We start from the raw sequence: 22,669 nt of genomic DNA, 5'->3' as shown, positions 1-22,669 counted from the left end.
TGGTGTGAACAGAGTCTTACAGGGGTTGTTAGGTTTTTACAATACCGTTTTGCTAGAGGGGTCCCGTAATCTCTGGGGGAACTTAATACAAGAGTTTAATTTCCCTACACTCTCAAAGGGTTATTAAAGTATTAGGCGGGATTCACACGACCGGGTCGTTCCCGAGCCCGAGTGTCGGCCAGTAAAATCGGCCATTTTGCCCGGCCGGTTTGCATTAAGTTTTGCATCCGTGCCGGGCCGGGCAGATCCGGCCAGTGACATCAGCGGCAACTCCTGAAGGGGAATCCCCATGTGTTCGGGGATTCCGCTTCAGGAGTTTCCCCTGATGTCAATGCCCAGATATGGACAGAGACATCAAGCGCTCTGTCCAGGAGCGGAATCCCCGAAAACACGGGGATTCCGCTCCTTCAAGGAGCTAAAGTGCGGCTAGCACATAGCAGAGATACCTCCCCGCTCTGCTATAGTGGCGTCGCTACAGTAGTAGCAGCCGCAGCAGCAGCAGCTGCTAGCGTCGCCATCGAAGGTGTCGCCGGGCCAGGGTGCTTTTAAAACAAGCAGGGGAAGGGAGCCAGCGCAGCGCTCCCTTCCACCTGCTGTACACCCCGGCACTGCCACACAGTGTACAGCGATGCCATTCGTCCGAATGGCTTTAACTCCTCCTCCTCACATGCACTCTGCGCTGTGAGGAGGAGGAGATAGAGCGCAAGCGCCGGAAAAACCGGCCATCACTCGGGACACATCCCGGTGATGGCCGTGTAATACCCGGCCCCATAGACTTCTATGGGAGCCGGGCACCCGGCCGAAGATAGAGCATGTCCTATTTTTTGACGGCCGGTTTTCCCGGCCGTCAAAAAATCGGTCGTGTGAATAGCCCCATTAGGGGTCTATTATTCCTAATGCAGCCGGGTGCCGGCCGATTTATGAACGGCCGGCACCCGGCCGGGAAACCCTGCCGTGTGAATGAGGCCTTACACAGTTCTAAAATCACCAGGCTGTGCATGTGCATTCTGGCTAATTAATCAGGTTCCTGAACAGGGGAACCCACACTATTACACTAAAATTCCCTAATAGGGCATTTGAAAATGGGTTTTCCAAACCAGAAAACAGCTTTAATGGTTATATAATGATAAGTGAGAGTTTGTTACAATGTATCAGTGCAGGAGAGAGCTGAAGTACAGGCTATTTAGATTGTGGAGGATTATCTAAACTGGATACATTGAATGGGGCACAGTGGGAGATGGAGGATCGGCTACAATGCTGCCCCCTACAGTCAGGGCCCTCACCTCATGGATGCTCCAGTTACCAGATCCTACACACCAGAGATCAACATTCATGAAGAAGAAAAATCCCCTGCAGAGACGTCCACACCGAGAGATCCAATAGGACTGGTCTATACAAGGAGACTTCATATCCGGGAGCATATTTACAGCCAAGCCCCATATAATAAATACTTCATTCCTGTATACATGAGAAGTTCTACAACTTTATAATATAATTTATGTTTCAATTACTCACCATTTTCAAGAACTGTTTGCTGTCAGTGAATGAGGACGCTCTTGCTCACATTCAGATGCAGTAAACCTGTACATCGCTAGTCCTGCTCTCAGCTAAGAAACATAAAGTAGATTAGGAAATTGTAGATCTTTTCATTTATACAGCAATTAAGCTTTAGTTACATAAAATCGGAAAACACACAGGTAGAGGACTCATTATCGGTAGTACTACAGTGATCTTGTGCCCGCAGGTATCTAATGGTAAATACGGCCCTGGTGAGTACCTCACCTTTATGTGTCTATATGTGACAGGGCATAAAATGTCATATAGGAAAAATCTTAAGAAAGAACTTACCACACGGGGATCATATATGTTATGTCGCTGGAACAGGAGGATGAGGAGGCGTCGACGCCACTGAATGTGCCGTCCATCAACGCCATCGTCCCACGCGTTTCACTCCACCTGTGACTCTGCCGACTAATGTGAATACTGACTAAACACAAACACTGACCGGCCTCTTCACTAGTCCCTATTGTCATACAGCCGCCTTCGATAGAGAATTTACCCTAATCCAGTGGTGGTGAACTAACCCTAATCCACTTACAAGTGGTTTCCAGTAGTCAGTGGTACATATAGTATCCAAAGTCTGACAGCCAGTGGTATATAAAGTATCCACAGTCTGTTGGTTAGAGGCACATATAATATCCAGAGTCTGGTGGTCAGTGGTATATATAGTATCCACAGTCTGGTGGCCAGTGGTACATAAAGTATCCAGAGTCTGGTGTCAGTAATATATATAGTGGCGAAAGTCTGGAGTATCCAGAGTCTGGTAGCCAGTGGTATATATAGTATCGAGAGTCTGGTGGCCAGTGGTATATATAGTATCCGGAGTCTGGTGGCCAGTGGTATATATAGTATCCGGAGTCTGGTGGCCAGTGGTACATAAAGTATCCAGAGTCTGGTGTCAGTGGTATATATAGTGCCAAGAGTCTGGAGTATCCAGAGTCTGGTGGCCAGTGGTATATATAGTATCCAGAGCCTAGTGGCCAGTGGTATATATAGTATCCAGAGTCTGATGGCCAGTAGTTGTCACGAAGGGTCTGTGGACCCACTGAGCCATACCAGGGGAGGGGGGCCCAGTCAAAAGTTTGCTATGGGGCCCAGTCTTTCCTAGTTACGCCCCTGCATATAGTATCCAGAGTCTGGTGTCAATGGTATATATATAGTGTCCAGAGTCTGGTAGTCAGTAGTACACATAGTATCCACAGTCTTGTGGTCAGTGATATACACAGTATACAGAGTCTGGTGGTTCATGGTCCATATAGTATACAGAGTCTGGTGGTTCATGGTCCATATAGTATCCAGAGTCTGGTGTCAGTGGTGTATATATATATATATAGTATCCAGAGTCTGGTGTCAGTGGTATATATATAGTATCCAGAGTCTGGTGTCAGTGGTATATATATATATACATATATATATATATACATATAGTGTTCAGAGTCTGGTGGTCAGTGGTAAATATAGTATCCAGAGTCTGAGGGTCAGTGATACATATAGCATCCATAGTCTGATGGTCAGTAATACATATAGCTTCCAGAGTCTGGTGGTCAATGGTACACATAGTATCCAGAGTCTTGTGGACAGTGGTGTATATAGTATATAGAGTCTGGTTGTCAGTGGTACATATGGTATCCAGAATCTGGTGGTTCATGGTACATATGGTATCCAGAGTCTGGTGGTTCATGGTACATATAGTATCCAGAGTCTGGTGGTTCATAGTACATATATTATCCAGAGTCTGGTGGTCAGTGGTATATATAGTGTCCAGAGTCTGGTGGTCAGTGGTACATAAAGTATCCAGAGTCAGGTGGCCATGGGTATATATAGTATCCAGAGTCTGGTGGTCAGTGGTATATATAGTATACAGAGTCTGATGGTCAGTGGTACATATAGTATCCAGAGGCTGGTGGTCAGTAGTACACATAGTATCCACAGTCTTGTGGTCAGTGATATACACAGTATACAGAGTCTGGTGGTTCATGGTCCATATAGTATACAGAGTCTGGTGGTTCATGGTCCATATAGTATCCAGAGTCTGGTGTCAGTGGTGTATATATATATATAGTATCCAGAGTCTGGTGTCAGTGGTATATATATAGTATCCAGAGTCTGGTGTCAGTGGTATATATATATATATACATATATATATATATATACATATAGTGTTCAGAGTCTGGTGGTCAGTGGTAAATATAGTATCCAGAGTCTGAGGGTCAGTGATACATATAGCATCCATAGTCTGATGGTCAGTAATACATATAGCTTCCAGAGTCTGGTGGTCAATGGTACACATAGTATCCAGAGTCTTGTGGACAGTGGTGTATATAGTATATAGAGTCTGGTTGTCAGTGGTACATATGGTATCCAGAATCTGGTGGTTCATGGTACATATGGTATCCAGAGTCTGGTGGTTCATGGTACATATAGTATCCAGAGTCTGGTGGTTCATAGTACATATATTATCCAGAGTCTGGTGGTCAGTGGTATATATAGTGTCCAGAGTCTGGTGGTCAGTGGTACATAAAGTATCCAGAGTCAGGTGGCCATGGGTATATATAGTATCCAGAGTCTGGTGGTCAGTGGTATATATAGTATACAGAGTCTGATGGTCAGTGGTACATATAGTATCCAGAGGCTGGTGGTCAGTAGTACATATAGTATCCAGAGTCTGGTGGTCAGTGGTACATATAGTATCCAAAGTCTGGTGGTCAGTGGTACAAACACTAGCCATAGTCTGTTGGTCAGCAGTATATACATAATTTGTATCCAGAGTCTGGTGATGAGTGATACATATAGCGTTCAGAGTCTGGTAGTCAGTGGTACATATAGTATCCAGAGTCTGGTAGCCAGTGGTACATATAGTATCCAGAGTCTGGTAGTCAGTGGTATATATAGTATCCAGAGTCTGGTAGTCAGTGGTACATATAGTATCCAGAGTCTGGTAGTCAGTGGTACATATAGTATCCAGAGTCTGGTAGTCAGTGGTACATATAGTATCCAGAGTCTGGTAGTCAGTGGTACATATAGTATCCAGAGTCTGGTAGTCAGTGGTACATATAGTATCCATAGTCTGGTAGTCAGTGGTACATATAGTTTTCAGAGTCTAGTAGTGAGTGGTACATATAGTTTCAGGGGCACTTTGTGAGAGGAGTGTTAAGTACTGGAATTATATGCAGTTTAGCCTTTCCCAGTGCCCTGATTTGTGGGTTTGAGCACAGCCTGCAAGGAGAAGGAAAAGCCTCCACCTCTCAATTCCTTAAGGGCTCTTGCACAAGACCGTGTGTGATGCCCGAGTCCCGTCCATGGTCCTTGAAAAGATAGGGCATTTTCACAACCCGATTCACCTACTGCAGTGAATGAGTGCATGGAAACTATCGGTTGCCACTCGGATGCTGTGAAAAACGACCCGAGTGGCACTTGGTAATTTGCCTGATGAATCCAGGAGAGTAACATTGGGGAGTTCCCTGGATTCCTGTACACATAATGTATATTATATATGGGACAGGTTACAGGCAGGGGCCAGAGTCATATAAAAAGTACAAGGCACCCAGCTTGTGTATCGTCACCTAAATGTTGGGAGTGATCGGTATGAAACTCCTCATATTCTTGTTCTTATTCTCAAAGATGTTCTGCAGTAGCTAAGAAAGGTGTGTATTAAAAGATCTAGTCTATTTTCAGAACCTGGAGAAGTGCTTTGAAGAGGGGATAGGAAAGCTTCATGTCAATCATTGTCTATTGTCTAGTTTTCTTCCAAGTCAATACATTTTTGTAAGTGCCAGTATTATTTGATGTTTTTATTTCCGTGTTTTTTTCTCTCGGGCAAACGAGTGCCGTAGGTTTCTTCTGCCTCCTATTGATTTCAATGGGAGGTCAAAGGTAGAATCCACTCAAAGAAAGAGCATGCCGCTTTTTTTCCCGTGAGCGGCCAAAACTGTCCGAAACCGCTTCTGCCTCCCATTGAAGTCCATGGGAAGCAATTTGGGCCATCTTTTAGTGCTGACATAAACTCTGTGTGAACTGGCCCTAAAAAAGGCAGAACCCAGACCCCTAATAAACACAGACCCCAGACCCCCTAATAAATACAGACATCCTAAAAAATACTGACCCCCTTATATATATATATATAGACCCCAGACCCCCTAATAAATGCAGACCCCAAATCACATTATAAATTCAGATCCCAGACCCCTAACACATACAAACCCAAGTCGCCCTAATAAACACAGACCCCAGACCAGACCCCTAATAAATACAGACCCCACACCATCTAATAAATAGAGACCCCAGGCCCTCTAAGAAATACAGACCCCAGACCCCTTTATAAATACAGACCCCCATATAAATAAACTCAGGATGAAGCAGCCACACACTAGGGCGGGTCCACACAACCTGGTAGAAGAGAGATCGATGCACATTTAACCCCTTCCCGCCCCATGACATAATAGTACATTAAGGTTAATCACTGTTGATTTATTTTTCTTGTGTTCTCTAAAAATAAATGTAAAACTTTGTAAAGTTCCTTCAAATGTTTCCTACAAGATCTAGGGGCCGATAATGAATGAAGATGATTGGAGGAACCTAGAAGAATGGACAAAATCCAGAATAAGGGAAAACACCTGACAAATCTCCTGTGTAACAGAGAAGCAGCTAAAGATGAGAAGTAATAAGGAGATATGAACGTCATTACATTCTACACGAGATACGGGAGTCAGTGATTTCTGCAGAGTTTGCCGCTCAGATGCCATCATCTTCTCACTTTTCGAATACATCCACACCTCTAAACTAAGACAAGAAAATCAATGTGCCACACACTGTGAATCTGAATATAATAGTATCACACACTATGCCTCAGAATATACTGCCACACACAGTTAAATAAAACACCACACACACGATGTGTCCCCTGGAGATAGCGCCCTTCACAGTACACTCTGTAGATAATGCCACTCACAGCGCCCCCTGGAGATAGTGCCCCCTGGAGATAGTGCCCTCAGGAGATAAAAATACAAAGTCCCCCCTGGAGACAGTGCTTTCTAGAGATAGTGCCCCCTGGGGATAGTGCCATCTGTAGATAATGCCACTCACAATGCCCCCTGGAGACGGTGCTCACTGGAGATAGTGCTCGGTGGAAATAGTGCCCCCTGGAGATAGTGCTCCCTTGAGATGGTAGCACTCACAGTGCCCTCTATAGACAATGCCACTTTCAGTGCCCCCTGGAAATTTTGCCATTTGTAGATGATGCCACTCACAGTACCCCCTTTATATAGTGCCCTCTTTAGAAAGCGCCACAATGCCCCTTTGAGATAGGGCCACAATGTCCTAAGGACGCGGATACAATTGAGTGCAGAAGGACCAGTTCTGGATCCTGGTTCTCCCCGGTTCCCTGAACCGATAGTAATTTTAACAAACAGGTCGCAGTCGCATAGCGTTTTATGCCACGAATTTGCAACAATTGCAGCACAATTTGATAAAAATGTGTAAACAGAACTTTAATGGCCGCACGATTTAGTAAAGTGCTTCTTATGTGTGGACTTCAAGGTGCTGGAATAGACAAGTAATGCAGATGTGTGGTATGTCTATGTGCCGTGTCCCTGACGTATATCTTGCCAAAAACATTACCATTTACGGTTATTCCCTCACAAAAGATATAAATATATAAGTAGGCATTAAGGGTATGTTCACACGACCTATTTTCAGACGTAATTCAGGCGTTTTACGCCTCAAATTACGCCTGAAAAAACGTCTCCAAAACTTCTGCAAACATCTGCCCATTGATTTCAATGGGTTTTACGATGTTCCGTTCAGACGAGGTATATTTTGACGCGTCGCTGTCAAAAGACGGCGCGGAATAAGACGCCCGCCTCAAAGAAGGGCATGTCACTTCTTGGGACGTAATTGGACCTGCTTTTCATTGACGTAATTTCAGTTGTATTTTGCGTTTGCGTGTCAACATACCCTAAGGGGTCTTATTCTACAGAGCCGTGCCACCCTGGAGCGTGGGGCATGGATGTCTAATGATGCCTGGAATCCATTTAAAAATGATGTCCATAGTAGACTAGTACTATCCTGCAGAGAGGCGCCAGCCAGCCAATCACTGCATGCACTTCACTAATAAAGTGGCCACTGATTGGTTCTACTTGCCTCCAGTATTATGCTCTGACACACAGACTTCTACCAGTATAATGCCCATGCTGATTGGCTGGATCTTCCACCCAATCACAGGTGCCACAGATAAGCACTGCCTGTACTACTGTATGTTGAATGTGATTACATAATGTGATACCAAAATATCTATCTATCTATCTATGTCATATCTATCTATCTATCTAATATCTATCTATCTAATATCTATCTATCTATCTATCTATCTATCTATCTATCTATCTATCTATCTATCTATCTATCTATCTATCTATCTATCTATCTATCTCATATCTATCTCATATCTATCTCATATCTATCTCATATCTATCTCATATCTATCTCATATCTATCTATCTATCTATCCCATATCTATCTATCTATCTATCCCATATCTATCTATCTATCTATCTATCTATCTATCTATCTATCTATCTATCTATCTATCTATCTATCTATCTATCTATCTATCTATCTATCATCTATCTATCTCTCCCATATCTATCTATCTATCTATCTATCTATCTATCTATCTATCTATCTATCTATCTATCTATCTATCTATCTATCTATCTATCTATCTATCTATCTATCTATCTATCTATCTATCCATCCATCCATCCATCTATCTGTCTGTCTGTCTGTCTGTCTGTCTGTCTATATATCAGGGCCGATTCTAGCTTTTCTGCTGCTTAAGGTGAAAATTGAGATGGCGCCCCCCAGATTTTGATTGACACCCCCCTGGCTGTTCTACATCACTATCAGCCACCACCAACTCTTTCGGGTGCGCCGTTGGCTTGTACTCCCCTGGCATGCGCGGTGCAGCCTGGCAGAGTACACCTCGTTGCACGGTGTGTGCCAAAGGAGTACAAGGCAATGGCGCATCCGAAAAAGTTGGAGGAGACTGGTAGTGATGTATAACAGCCAGGGGGGATGTCAATCATGAATGGAAAGGTGGGTTTCGAGGCAAGACTATGTGACTCTTCACATGACCGCCAAATGACCCTTTTTATGAGTAATTAGCATATAGTGTGCGTCATTTTAAAAGTTGATTTTATAGATTTTACTTCATCTGAAAAATACATACAAGGGAATCTTTGGAAATATTGTCAGGTCATGTATTACCGCATGGTGGAGGTTCGAGGGGTTAAAACTACCTGAAAAAAATCCCATAAAATATATAATGAACTGAAAACAATTCTATCTTCCCTGCAATTTTGTTATTATAAATATATATAATTACAGCATCAGAACCAAGCTCATACATATATACAGTACCAGAACCAAGATCATAACATATATACAGTACCAGAACCAAGCTCAGTACATAAATACAGTAACAGAACAAAATCATAACATATATACAGCACCAGAACGAAGTTCAGTACATAAATACACCACCAGAACAAAGGTCATAACATATATACAGCACCAGAACAAAGCTCAGTACATAAATACAGCTCCAGAACAAAGGTCATAACATATATACAAACACCAGAACCAAGCTCATACATATATACAGCATGAGAATAAAGCTCAGTACACATATGCAACACCAGAACAAAGCTCATATATATATATATATATATATATATATATATACACATCACCATAACAAAGCTCATACATATATACAGCACCAGAACAAAGCTCATACATATATACATCACCAGAGCAAAGCTTATACATATATACAGCACCAGAAACAAGCTCAGTAGATATATACATCACCAGAACCAAGCTCAGTACATATATACTGTAGCGTCCATGGCCGCGGGCCGTCAGATCTACTCACCGCCTGATGCCCGCAGCCATGGATCTGTGAACGCTGGTCCCGATCTCCTTCCTAGGAGACGCCGCGCTCACTTCCGCTCCGGTCCGCTGTGTCCCGTAGGGTGCGCGCACGCTCGTGCCCACTCTTAAAGGGCCAGCGCGCGCACATGTAAGAAATCATCATCATCATCAACACACATGATTTCCTGGACTATAAGAGGGCCCCAGCCCATCTGATCCTTGCCTGAGTGTTGTTAGTTATCCCTAGTCTGTCTTGCAAATGGTCCCTTAGTGTTTCCCGTTCCAGTTGTTACCCATGCCCAGATACTTGTTCCTGTATCCCGTGCTGTGTACTTCTTCCTGTGCCTACTAGTTGGAGTCGTGTCTACTGCACCTGCTGTTGTTTGCCACGTCCTGTGTCATCCGCTCCGTCCTGTGTCATCTGCCATGTCCGGAGAGATTCGCCACGTCTGGCGCAACCTGCGGCACCTGCTGTCATCCGCCACGTCTGGCATTACATGCTGCACCCACCTCCATCCGTGTCAGAGCTGCGGCCACTGTCTGGACTATCCAGGTACCCTTGTGCGGGACTTTGTATTGCTGGCGTTCCCTGTTTGGCCAGCTGCCTCCCCGCTACGTCGGTGCGGCATAGTTGGTCCACATACCCACAAACCGTGACATATACAGCATGAGAATCAACTCAGTACATATATACAGCACCAGAACAAAGCTCAGTACAAAAATACAGCATCAGAATCAAGATGATAACATATATACAGCACCAGAACTAAGGTCATAGATATATACAGCACCAGCACAAATACAGCTCAATGTAGTGCAACCCCTGCTACATAGGTTTGTACAGCGTAAAACTACAGCTCCCAGCATTGGCCGAACAATCATAAGGATATGCTGGGAGTTGCTGTTCCACAAAAAAACACAACTCATACCACCCATCATCTCGCTGCAGATCATACAGTGACTACAGTGCTGATTAGAGGCAGAATAAACATTTACATTAGGTGACTCACCGGTGACGTCTTCTCGAATTCTAGTTCTTTTTCTCTTTTCTTCTCCATCCGGTCCACACCTCTATGACTACTTCTCCCGGCCACAGCCCATTTCTGCAGTTTTCCGCACAGATGTATTCAGCTTCTCACTTTTCAAACATTTCTGCACTTATAAACGAAGATAAAATTCTCATGGTGTCACACACTAAGCCGCAAAATATAATAGCGCCATACACTGCACCTCTAATTAAAATAGTGCCATACACTGTGTCCCTGATTATAATAGCACTATACACTGTTTCCCACAGTCACAGTGCTCCCTGTAGATAGTGCCCCCCATGGAGACCCCTGCAGATCGTGCCCCACATAGATCCCCCTGTAAATGGTGCCCCACTTAGATGCCCCTGTAGATATTGCCCCACATAAAGCCCCCTGTAGATAGTGCCCCACATAGAGCTCCCTGTAGATAAGGCCCCACATACAGCCCCCTTTAAATAGTGCCCTACATACAGCCCCCTGTAGATAATCCCCACATATAGCCCCCCGTAAATAGTGCCCACATATAACTCCCCTGTATATAGTGCCCCATATATAGCTCATCCCTGTAGATAGTGCCCTACATATAGCTCCCCCTATAGCTAGTGCTCCAGATATAGCTGACTCCTGTATATAGTGCCCCACATATAGCCCACCCGTGTATATAGTGCCCCACATATAGCCCACCCCTGTATATACTGCCGTACATATAGCCCACCCCTGTAGATAGTGCTCCACATATAGCCCACCCCTGTATATAGTGCCCCACATATAGCCCCCCATATATAATGCCCCACATATAGCCCATCCATCTATATAATGCCCCACATATAGCCCACCCTTATATATAGTATCCCTCATATAGCCCACCCGTGTATATAATGCCCCACATATAGCCCACCCCTGTATATAGTATCCCTCATATAGCCCACCCCTGTATATAATGCCCCACATATAGCTCCCTCTGTAGATAATGACACGCCCTTTTTATTCTAAAAAAACGAAAACTTTACATGCTCACCCTGATCCCATTCCCACGCCGTTCGGTGGCAATCCAGACCTGCTCTCTTCTGGGCAGGTTTGCTTTGGCTCAACGACGAAAGGCGTTGATTGACAGGGCAAGTCATTCTGCCCTGTCATTCAGCAGCTTTCAATGACGCAAGCGGCGTAAAGAAGTCATCGTGCCGCATGCATCGTTGAAAAGCGCTAAATGGCCGGGAACGGTGCACGGCCATTCATCGCTTATGCAATTATAGTGCAAGAGGTGGTGGCGGCGGCTGGTTTCAGTGGCGCCGCCGCCCCCTTAGAGAGGGGAATTTACTCATCCTTTGACTAAACGGACATATGAGAAACGATTCTATCCCACAGGTCGGGATGGGTTGACGCACGTTTATCGTGTATATAACTTAGTGTACTATTACATCATTTGTTATAACTTTAAAATGATCTCTTTCAGATTACTTTACCTGAGCCATATACAAGTTCTCCCCATGTTTACTTTGGACTCCCTTTGTTCCGGTGGGTAACATACATTTTTATATTTAATATCGCCATGAGCATCGAAATTTATCTTTATAAATTGCGTCTATGTACCATAAGAAAACCAGGATGATATATAATAACAGTGTTCTTGTGACCAGAAATGTTTAATATTGAATTTTCCAACATTATGTCTCTATTCACACCGATGCGTTTTTTCAGCTACTTTTTTTTTTTACTTTGATATAATTCTAGTTATATTATCACAATAACTTTCAGAATTTATAACATAGGGACATATACTACATAATAAAATGTCACCTCTAAACAAACTATATTATATTAGGGACTATATTTATAATGTCTCATATATAATTCTCTTAAATTTGAGTAGTGAGCGATTTCACTGTTTCCTATATCATTCTCATTGATAGTTTATCACATCACGCATGCGCTGACACGCGCAGTATTTCATCTATTAGGTAATGATATTATATTAACCAAAAAGGCCGCCGATGACTACACATGTCTAATGCGCATGCGCGAACCCGCGTGATGTCATAGACATGCGCAAACGAATCCTTAGAACCCCCGAAATCAACACACACGTGAACTTGGATCCAAAGTATTACATGTTAATGTTTTTAATTGTTCACAGCTGTACATGTTTAATAACGGACACATTAATTAGCACATTATGCACTTTTCTTGTGTATTGAGAAGATATTTGTATTGATCACTGTGGATACTTTATGTATTATTATATGTGATGTCATTTATAGACATCATGGTTGTTTTTAGTCTTTGTATTAATCACATGTTAATGGGACTATTTGTTCAGCCCCCGTATATACCACTGTTTTATACACCATCAGCGTGCTTGAAAAAGGCTCCACAAATACAGCCGAAACCTTGCACAGGGGCTAATAAAACGCACTTTTTTCACTTTGAATCGGAGTGCTGCCTATTCTTGGAAACATATTGAAAGATTTGGAACCAAAAATCGGGTTCCCAAGGCGTGCACCCATCCGTTATATGTGCTGGTGCTGCTGGACGGTGGACTCTATCTATCTATCTATCTATCTATCTATCTATCTATCTATCTATCTATCTATCTATCTATCATTTATAATATAAATGTGTATGTAATAAAATATAATAATGTCTTTTCTCCTCCATAGCCATTGGACTGGGATGAGGACATAGATGACGTGCAGGAGACAACGCATCAATCTCACATTATTGCTGGCGGGTCCTTTCAGAATCTCTGTCACAAACTCCATCAGATGACATCAAAACTACTGACACAATGACCGAACCCAATGGTCATAATAAGTCAATGGTGTCCTGGTGCCGGGGGTGTCCTTCATACGATGGATCCGGCGCTGTGTCATGCTTTACATTATAAATAATCTTATAATTATGATCTATTCACACTCCTTTATTTATTGTACATCCACTGCCAGCCCGATATACCCGTCTCATCACCTGTCCCACCCCCCATCTACTAATGATACAGCACTAGAAGATCCGCCATGACGTTCTCTCTCATTCCTCTAGACCGGTGTTTCCCAACCTTAAAACATGGAACATGTTTTCCACTCCCGGGGAACTACTACTCCCATTCCTATGTATCTCATAGAAGTTTGGTGTAAAGGAGGTAAAGCGTTCTATAATTGTATATTCTGGATGAGAAATGTTTCACCAATAACTTGAGCAAATAGAACTCTGTTTTCTATTTCTACTGTAGGAGTGACATGTATTGCTACTGTGTTCTGTGGACCCCTGACCTGGAACCTCAGGAACCATGGTTGGAAAACATTATGCTGGACACAAGTCTGGCACTCATGATGCCATTAATGTTTCATATAATGTACTGGGAAACAATTAAAACTTATTTCGATGGATGGAGTGGAAAACAAAACAGCAATTCGTCCATTATTTTTAGGATTTCACTTTTTTTGAGTCAACTGAACAGTAAAAATAATGTGTTGCCTTTATTCTGCGGTCAGCACAACTACGGTGACAGCAAAATTATAACTTTTTTTTTTTTTACACTTTTTATCCAATAAAAACCATTTGTAAAAAATATTCTGAAACCCAGAACTTTTTTTATTTTTCGGTCGGTGGAGCGGTGTGAGGACTTGTTTTTTGCAGGGCGAGCTGTAGTTTTAATTGGTACCATTTTGGGTTACATATAACATTTCATCACTGTGTATTTCATTTTTTAGTGAGCAAAACAAAATGTAAAAAGTTTTTTTAATTTCGTTTTTTTTAATTTATTTTTTACGGCGTTCACCTTACGGTTAAATAACGTTCGATTTTAAACGTTTATCTTTTTTACGGAAAACAATTCATCTTATTTTTTTTTTATTTTATAAATTAGGGGTAAGGTGACTTTTTAGATATTTTTTGTATGTTCCGTACACATTTGTTTGACCATTTTTTAAATGAGTTTCTATAAATTCCACTAGAGGACTTGATGGTAAGATTGCTGGTACAATACACTGTAATATTTATGTATTGTGCTTTTAGCATCCTCCTATTAAGCCCTTCCTCTGGCATGGCTTAATAGGAGGACCAAGATGGCAGCCGTCATTAGGACCTCTAGCTGCCATGACAACTATCTATACACCGCGATCGTGTCACGTAATAGAGGTGATGGGGTGACAAAGGGAGCTTTCCCCTGAGTAACGGTTTAGATGGCACGGTCGCTATTAGTTTATACTTACATAACCATGGTGACACACCCAGTGGCGGATTAAGTAGACCATGGGCCCTGGGCTGTTACCAAACTTGGGCCCCCCTTCCGCACCGCCGCCCTGTAACAATTTTTAACACTAGCTTTTTGGGCAAGCATTAACAAATGGGTGTTACGATTCCCCTTGTCACAGGGCTGTGTCCCTACATACTGACAGTATCACACTGTGCAGGGACACGTCCTCCTGACAAGGGGAATTGTCTATCAGTCCTGGACTGCAGAAAGACTTTTTGTGAAATACAAGAATTTTCTATAATAAACATGTCAGGAGAGGTGCCAGATTTTTTATAAATCTAGTGACTCACAGGTGACAACGTCTCAGATTTTAGTATTTTTTTCCCTCTTTTCTACTCCATCCGGTCCAGAGCTCATGACGACTTTTCCCGGCCATGACTCATTTCTGCAGAATTTGCCACTCAGATGTCTTCGGCTCCTCACTTTTCCACCATTTCCACACCTATAAATGAAAATAAAGTTATCATGGTGCCACAAACTGTACCCCTAAATATAATAGCACCAAACACTGCGCGCCTGAATATAATAATACCACACACTGTAAAACACCACATACACACAGCCCCCTGTACATAGTGCCACACACAGCCCCCTGGACATAGTGCCACACATAGCCCCCTGTACAAAGTGCCACAAACAGCCCCCCATACATAGTGCCACACACACAGCCCCTGTAGATACTGCACACCCCCATAGATAGCACCCCACATAGCCCCCTGTAGATATCGCACATCCCCCGTAGAGAGCGTTACACACAGCCCCCTATAGATACTGCCATACAGCCCCACTGTAGAAAGCGCCACACAGCCCTCCCCTCTTGTAAATAGCGCCAAAAAAAAACCCTACAAAGAGCGCCACACACATACCGCTGTGGATAGCGCTACACAGCCCCCCCTTGTATATAGTGCTACTCAGCCCTCCCCCTTTGTGCATAGTGTCACACAGCACTCCCCCTTGCATAAAGGCCACATAGCACCCCCCCCTTGTATATTGTGACACAGAGCACTCCCCCCTTTGTATACAGGCCCACACAGCGCTACCCTCCCCCTTGTATATAGGGCCACCCAGCACTCCCCCTTGTATATAGTGTAACGGAGCAATCCCCCCCCCTCCTTGAATATATACACAGCGATAGTCCCCCACCTAAAAAAATGTATACAGTTTACTTACCTTACCCCGTGGCGGCCGCTCCAGCTGGACGCATGTGAATCCTCCGGACTAGACGCATGCGCAGACCGGCGTGATGCAGTACTGGGAGTCTTCCCAGTGCCTTATAGGCTGCAAGCCCAACGTGACCGGCTGCAGCCTATAGTATTAATTTGTATCTAAGTCCTGAGAACTCAGATACAAATGAATGTGGCTGCCGCTAGCACCGGGGCCCCCTCCGATGCTAGCGATGGCATCGGGCATGAGGGGGCACGTGCGATCATGTGCAGTTCTGCCGGCCATGGGCCCCCCAGGAGCCTTGGGCGGCTGCCCGAACAGCCCTAATGATAATCCGCCACTGCACCCACCTGCCGTCCTGCAGCCCGGCCTCCTGGGATGATGTTTTATCCCATGTGACCGCTGCAGCCTCTGATTGGCTGAAGCGGTCACATGGGAATAAACTTTATCCCAAGGGGCCGATCTGGATGAAGAAGCACAGAATTCTGGGTAAGTATAAGATTTTTCCCCCCCCCTGATTATTGCAAATGAATTGCAGCTTTTCCGCCACAAAAATGGAACATCTGCAATTTATTGCTGGTTTTATCTCCCGACTGAATTTGATGGGGAAAACCCGCAACAAAAAAACAGCGATTATGGAAATACAATTGACATGCTGCGAATTAAAAAGCCGCCCTGCAGTGCAATTTCTGAGCGTTTTTTTTTTGTTTATCATTTACGCAGCGTGTGGATAAGATTTGTTCAAATGTCATCCACTCTGCTGCTACTGTCTTATGCTGCGGATTTCTCGCAACAAAATCCGTTGCGGAAAATCTGCTGAATTTACGCTACGTGTGAACTTATCCTTAAAGCGCGTGATTCTGCTCCATTCTCCCTCCTACCAACTATGACTTACATTTACGTCAGATGTCAGTAAGGCGTGAAGACCTCTCCATACAGCACCCAACAGCAGACACTGCATTACTGCATTATGCCGGTAGCTCAGCTTTGTTCTGCTGTAGGGTTCTGGGCACTACCCGACTGACCCACCTCTCAGTCCATGCCTGATCCTTCTTCTTCTCATGGGCACTCTCCATTTGTTTTCCTCAGGTGGTCCTGGCATCAGTCCCCGGCCGAAACACCTACATGGCCGTAAAAATTATCACCAAACGGGACAATGCGGACGAAATTATGAGAGAGCGGCGGATACTCCTGGCGGCCAGACACTGCCCGTTCCTATGCCACCTCTATGCCGCACATCAGTCTGAGGAACGGGCATATTTTATCACGGAGTATCTGTCCGGTGGCAGCCTGGAGGCTTTGATCAGGATGTGCGGCTGCTTGAACATCGGCAACGTAAGGCGAGTAAATAATCAGGAGACTGAGGGGGGTGGACAGAAGAAAAGGTGAGGGAGAGGTCAGATGAAGGACAATGCAGAGAATGCAGAATACAGGCTGCCATAATCAGCGCCTCTTCTCTGATAGAGACCACACACACTCCATCATAACATGATATTAGGGAATTGATAGAGGAAGATTTCATGACATTGAGACTCCGCTCTGTTCTCCCCATCAGATTCTACACAGCAGAGATGATATGTGGCCTCCAGTTCCTCCATGGACACAACATCGTCCACCGGTAAGCAGAACTTCCCCATTTTCTCCGTCTCCATTACATGCTATAAATAATGCACCCAGCTTTCCTACACTCCTGAATGGCTATTCTGCTTGGAGGTGCAGTGACCCATCCCCCGTCTCCTGGATCACTGGGCAAATTTGTCATTCTCTCTTCTTATTTCTTTGCAGAGATCTAAAGCCGGAGAATATAATGCTGGATGCAGATGGCCACGTCCGTATCATCGACCTGGGACTGGCCCAAGATGGAGTCACCGCCTCCAATAAGATCAGTGGAGTGACGGGAACGTTGGATTACATGGCCCCCGAGGTGCTTCTTGGAAAAAAATACGGCACCGCAGTTGACTGGTGGAGCCTGGGGATTGTGGTGTCCAGGATGGCAGCAGGACGCTCCCCCTTTTACAACGGCCCCGTCAGGCGAATGGCTTTCAAAGCCATCACCACCGCGAAGCCTAAATTTCCAACTTGGCTTAATCCTGACGTGAAACATCTAACCAAGAGACTGGTCCGTAAAAATTCTGAGAGGCGCCTCGGTGTGTGCGGGAACATCAGAGCGCATCCATTCTTCTCCACCATCGGCTGGGAGGAACTGCAGGAGAGGAGGGCACGGCTACCTTTTACACCATTTGTGCCCGTTCTGGAGAACCAACATCTGAAGTGGCCAGAGAATAACAAAGCCCTTCACCCCTTGTCCGGGTTCAGCTTCATGTCACCAAGCTGGACCCCTTAACATCTCAGGACAAGGGCCCAGAACTTCACGCCTCCTGACCCGCGCCTCATGTCTCTGCTGCTGTATGTCACCTCGGCTGCCCAGACCATCATCTCTCTCCGTAACATCTTCATGCCGCACCTCTGCCATCTTGCTGCTGCACCAGGGCCTTGACTTGCCATCCTCCAATCCCGGGCTGGCATCTGACATCACTCCAGCCTGAAGATCCTCTACACCCCCCAGGAGCGGCCTGTGCTTAGTTTCCATCTGGAGAGATCAGGAATAATAGCCGCATGTTGTAGTCCTGGGGCCGGAGCGGCCATTATACCTGATCTCACCTCAGCACAGGCCAGGTAAGTAATGCACCCACATCACCCACATCACTAGCATCACCCACATCACTAACATCACCACATATTAAGTATAGACACCACACTACATAATATGTATAGACACCACACTACATGATAAGTATAGACACCGCACTACATGATAAGTATAGACACCACACTACATGATAAGATTAGACACCGCACTACATAATATGTATAGACACCGCACTACATGATAAGTATAGACACCCGCATATAGACACATAGTACATTTAGATTAGACTTTAGCCTTTGATCCTGGGATTATTCTGATCGCCATATTTGGGGTCAGGAAGGAATTTTCCCCCCTTAATATGAGGACAATTGGCTCATTCCTCAAAGGGGGTTTTCGCCTTCCTCTGGATCAACACGGCCTTAAATAGGTTTAGGATTATAGAGTAATAAGTAGTAACACACATAAGTAACATAATATAAATATAGAAAAATAATTTATCAAAAATAATTCTTAATTTAATACAATTTATAGTTTACACATATATAAATACAGTAGTTAATTAAAAATAATAATAAAAAAAAAATAAACTAAGAATTTTTCCCTATATTACACATCAGCCTTTGATCCTGGGATTTATGCCGACCGCCATATTTGGGGTCAGGAAGGAATTTTCCCCCCTAATATGAGGACAATTGGCTCATTCCTCACAGGGGGTTTTCGCCTTCCTCTGGATCAACACGGCCTTTAGCTAGGTTTAGTATAATAGATAAATAGATGACACATACATATACACAGTATATAATAATAGTAGTCTTAATACTTATATAATAATTTCCTAATAATAAAATATAACCTTCCCTTATCTATAAATAAAATTCTCCTTTTACCCCCTACATCTTTGTGCTTGTTGTTATTCCCATTGGACGTCTATGTTGTAAATGTTGTATAGGTCTCAATGTCTTATTCTCCAGGTTTTACCCATTTAGAGTGTAGCTAAACGTTTGACAAACTTCTGACATGTCCGAACAAACACGAAGCGGCGGAGCGATCACACAAGTGCTTCAGCTGCTTCATTCTAGCGATTGGTGGGGGTCTCAGTGCTCGGACCCCCACCAATCTAACCTTCTGACATGTCACTATGACATGTCAGAAGTTTGTCAAACGTTTAGCTACACTTTAAAGGTATATGCCAGATTTAAAGCCCAAATGTGGTGTGAACAGAGTCTTACAGGGGTTGTTAGGTTTTTACAATACCGTTTTGCTAGAGGGGTCCCGTAATCTCTGGGGGAACTTAATACAAGAGTTTAATTTCCCTACACTCTCTCTAAAGGGTTATTAAAGTATTAGGCGGGATTCACACGACCGGGTGGTTCCCGAGCCCGAGTGTCGGCCAGTAAAATCGGCCATTTTGTCCGGCCGGTTTGCATTAAGTTTTGCATCCGTGCCGGGCCGGGCAGATCCGGACAGTGACATCAGCGGCAACTCCTGAAGGGGAATCCCCATGTGTTCGGGGATTCCGCTTCAGGAGTTTCCCCTGATGTCACTGCCCAGATATGGACAGAGACATCAAGCGCTCTGTCCAGGAGCGGAATCCCCGAAAACACGGGGATTCTGCTCCTTCAAGGAGCTAAAGTGCGGCAAGCACATAGCAGAGATACCTCCCCGCTCTGCTATAGTGGCGTCGCTACAGTAGTAGCAGCCGCAGCAGCAGCAGCTGCAGCTGCTAGCGTCGCCATCGAAGGTGTCGCCGGGCCAGGGTGCTTTTAAAACAAGCAGGGGAAGGGAGCCAGCGCAGCGCTCCCTTCCACCTGCTGTACACCCCGGCACTGCCACACAGTGTACAGCGATGCCATTCGTCCGAATGGCTTTAACTCCTCCTCCTCACATGCACTCTGCGCTGTGAGGAGGAGGAGATAGAGCGCAAGCGCCGGAAAACCCGGCCATCACTCGGGACACATCCCGGTGATGGCCGTGTAATACCCGGCCCCATAGACTTCTATGGGAGCCGGGCGGCCGGGTACCCGGCCGAAGATAGAGCATGTCCTATTTTTTGACGGCCGGTTTTCCCGGCCGCCAAAAAATCGGTCGTGTGAATAGCCCCATTAGGGGTCTATTATTCCTAATGCAGCCGGGTGCCGGCCGATTTATGAACGGTCGGCACCCGGCCGGGAAACCCTGCCGTGTGAATGAGGCCTTACACAGTTCTAAAATCACCAGGCTGTGCATGTAGTACATGGATGTGTTGATCCTCCTTAGCAGGAGATGATGTTTGTAGCTCCTCTCCATTCTGGCTAATTAATCAGGTTCCTGAACAGGGGAACCCACACTATTACACTAAAATTCCCTAATAGGGCATTTGAAAATGGGTTTTCCAAACCAGAAAACAGCTTTAAAGGAACAGTGTCATCACAAATAATTTTTTTATATGTTAAAGATGTTAGTGCTTTAATAAAAACGTTTATTTTCATTTGTGTGTTTGTGTTTTACTGTTTCTTATTTTTACACTTTTTCTTCCCTATGGGGGCTGCCATTTCTTGTTCCATTTCTGTGTGTGTCGATTAACGACACACACAGACATGGAGTACGGCAGCCACAGTCCCATAGGGACTGTGAACGGCTCCCGTCCCATTGACTGCCGTGTACGGCGTCTGTGTGGGAACTGCGCATGCGCCGCTCCCACACAGTCCTATTCGAAATTGGCGCCGTCCGGCGCCATTTTCCTGTGGACCGGAAGTCGCGGCCGGACAGTAATATTACTATTTCCGGTCGCGGCTTCCGGACTTGTGCACATGGAACAGCGGCAGCAAAGGGAGCGGACGGGCCGGAGGGAGCCGCGGCGGCAGGAGCAGGTAAGAGATTTTAATGTATGTTAGTGTTTGTGGGTGTTTACTACTGTATGTAAACCTACTACACTGTGGGTTACCTCAAAAAATGGCGACACACAGTGTAGGAGGTTAAACCTTTCAAACCCCTCGTTTATCCCGGCACTAGCCAGGATAAAGGAGGGGGGGATGCTGAGAGCTCACTAGAGCGAGGGCTTTTAACCCAATGTTGCAATTTTGGGAACAGCTCCATCTAGTGACCCTAAATGGGTAGTATTATAAATTAGAAATAATTTATAATATTACATGGACTCGTGCAAAAAAAGAAAAAAAATTTGAACAATGTTTAATCACCCACACACTAAATGTTTAATTTTTTAAAAAAAAAACATGTTTTTCTGGCAACACATTCCCTTTAATGGTTATATAATGATAAGTGAGAGTTTGTTACAATGTATCAGTGCAGGAGAGAGCTGAAGTACAGGCTATTTAGATTGTGGAGGATTATCTAAACTGGATACATTGAATGGGGCACAGTGGGAGATGGAGGATCGGCTACAATGCTGCCCCCTACAGTCAGGGCCCTCACCTCATGGATGCTCCTGTTACCAGATCCTACACACCAGAGATCAACATTCATGAAGAAGAAAAATCCCCTGCAGAGACGTCCACACCGAGAGATCCAATAGGACTGGTCTATACAAGGAGACTTCATATCCGGGAGCATATTTACAGCCAAGCCCCATATAATAAATACTTCATTCCTGTATACATGAGAAGTTCTACAACTTTATAATATAATTTATGTTTCAATTACTCACCATTTTCAAGATCTGTTTGCTGTCAGTGAATGAGGACGCTCTTGCTCACATTCAGATGCAGTAAACCTGTACATCGCTAGTCCTGCTCTCAGCTAAGAAACATAAAGTAGATTAGGAAATTGTAGATCTTTTCATTTATACAGCAATTAAGCTTTAGTTACATAAAATCGGAAAACACACAGGTAGAGGACTCATTATCGGTAGTACTACAGTGATCTGGTGCCCGCAGGTATCTAATGGTAAATACGGCCCTGGTGAGTACCTCACCTTTATGTGTCTATATGTGACAGGGCATAAAATGTCATATAGGAAAAATCTTAAGAAAGAACTTACCACACGGGGATCATATATGTTATGTCGCTGGAAGAAACCTGCAGCACCGGCACCAATGGAACAGGAGGATGAGGAGGCGTCGACGCCACTGAATGTGCCGTCCATCA

General features: G+C 44.5%; 1 protein-coding gene and 1 long non-coding RNA gene across 2 annotated transcripts; one reads left to right on the top strand and one right to left on the bottom strand.

Moving 5' to 3' along the window:
• Positions 1 to 1,533: 1,533 nt before the first annotated feature.
• On the bottom strand, positions 1,534 to 22,319 carry LOC142665471 (uncharacterized). Its single transcript, XR_012851509.1, has 3 exons — positions 22,230 to 22,319; positions 15,063 to 15,214; positions 1,534 to 1,607 (listed from the first exon to the last, which is right to left on the bottom strand). It is a non-coding gene; the product is annotated as an uncharacterized LOC142665471 (long non-coding RNA).
• LOC142665662 (protein kinase C delta type-like) lies at positions 17,032 to 19,470 on the top strand. Its single transcript, XM_075845384.1, has 2 exons — positions 17,032 to 17,554; positions 17,722 to 19,470. The coding sequence occupies exons 1-2, from the start codon at positions 17,457 to 17,459 to the stop codon at positions 18,278 to 18,280; spliced, it is 657 nt and encodes a 218-aa protein (XP_075701499.1). The 5' UTR covers positions 17,032 to 17,456; the 3' UTR covers positions 18,281 to 19,470.
• Positions 22,320 to 22,669: the final 350 nt, after the last annotated feature.

This window comes from Rhinoderma darwinii, chromosome 13, assembly GCF_050947455.1.
Source record: "Rhinoderma darwinii isolate aRhiDar2 chromosome 13, aRhiDar2.hap1, whole genome shotgun sequence".
NCBI lineage: Eukaryota > Metazoa > Chordata > Amphibia > Anura > Rhinodermatidae > Rhinoderma > Rhinoderma darwinii.
Note: the sequence above shows the minus strand (reverse complement) of the source record. Positions and strands in the feature narration are given on the sequence as shown.

Bases quoted from the DNA above. Each gene is read 5' to 3' on its own strand.
- LOC142665662 (XM_075845384.1), top strand. From the start codon at position 17,457: ATGACATTGAGACTCCGCTCTGTTCTCCCCATCAGATTCTACACAGCA. The intron at 17,555-17,721 runs GTAAGCAGAACT...ATTTCTTTGCAG, and splicing joins GGACACAACATCGTCCACCG to AGATCTAAAGCCGGAGAATA.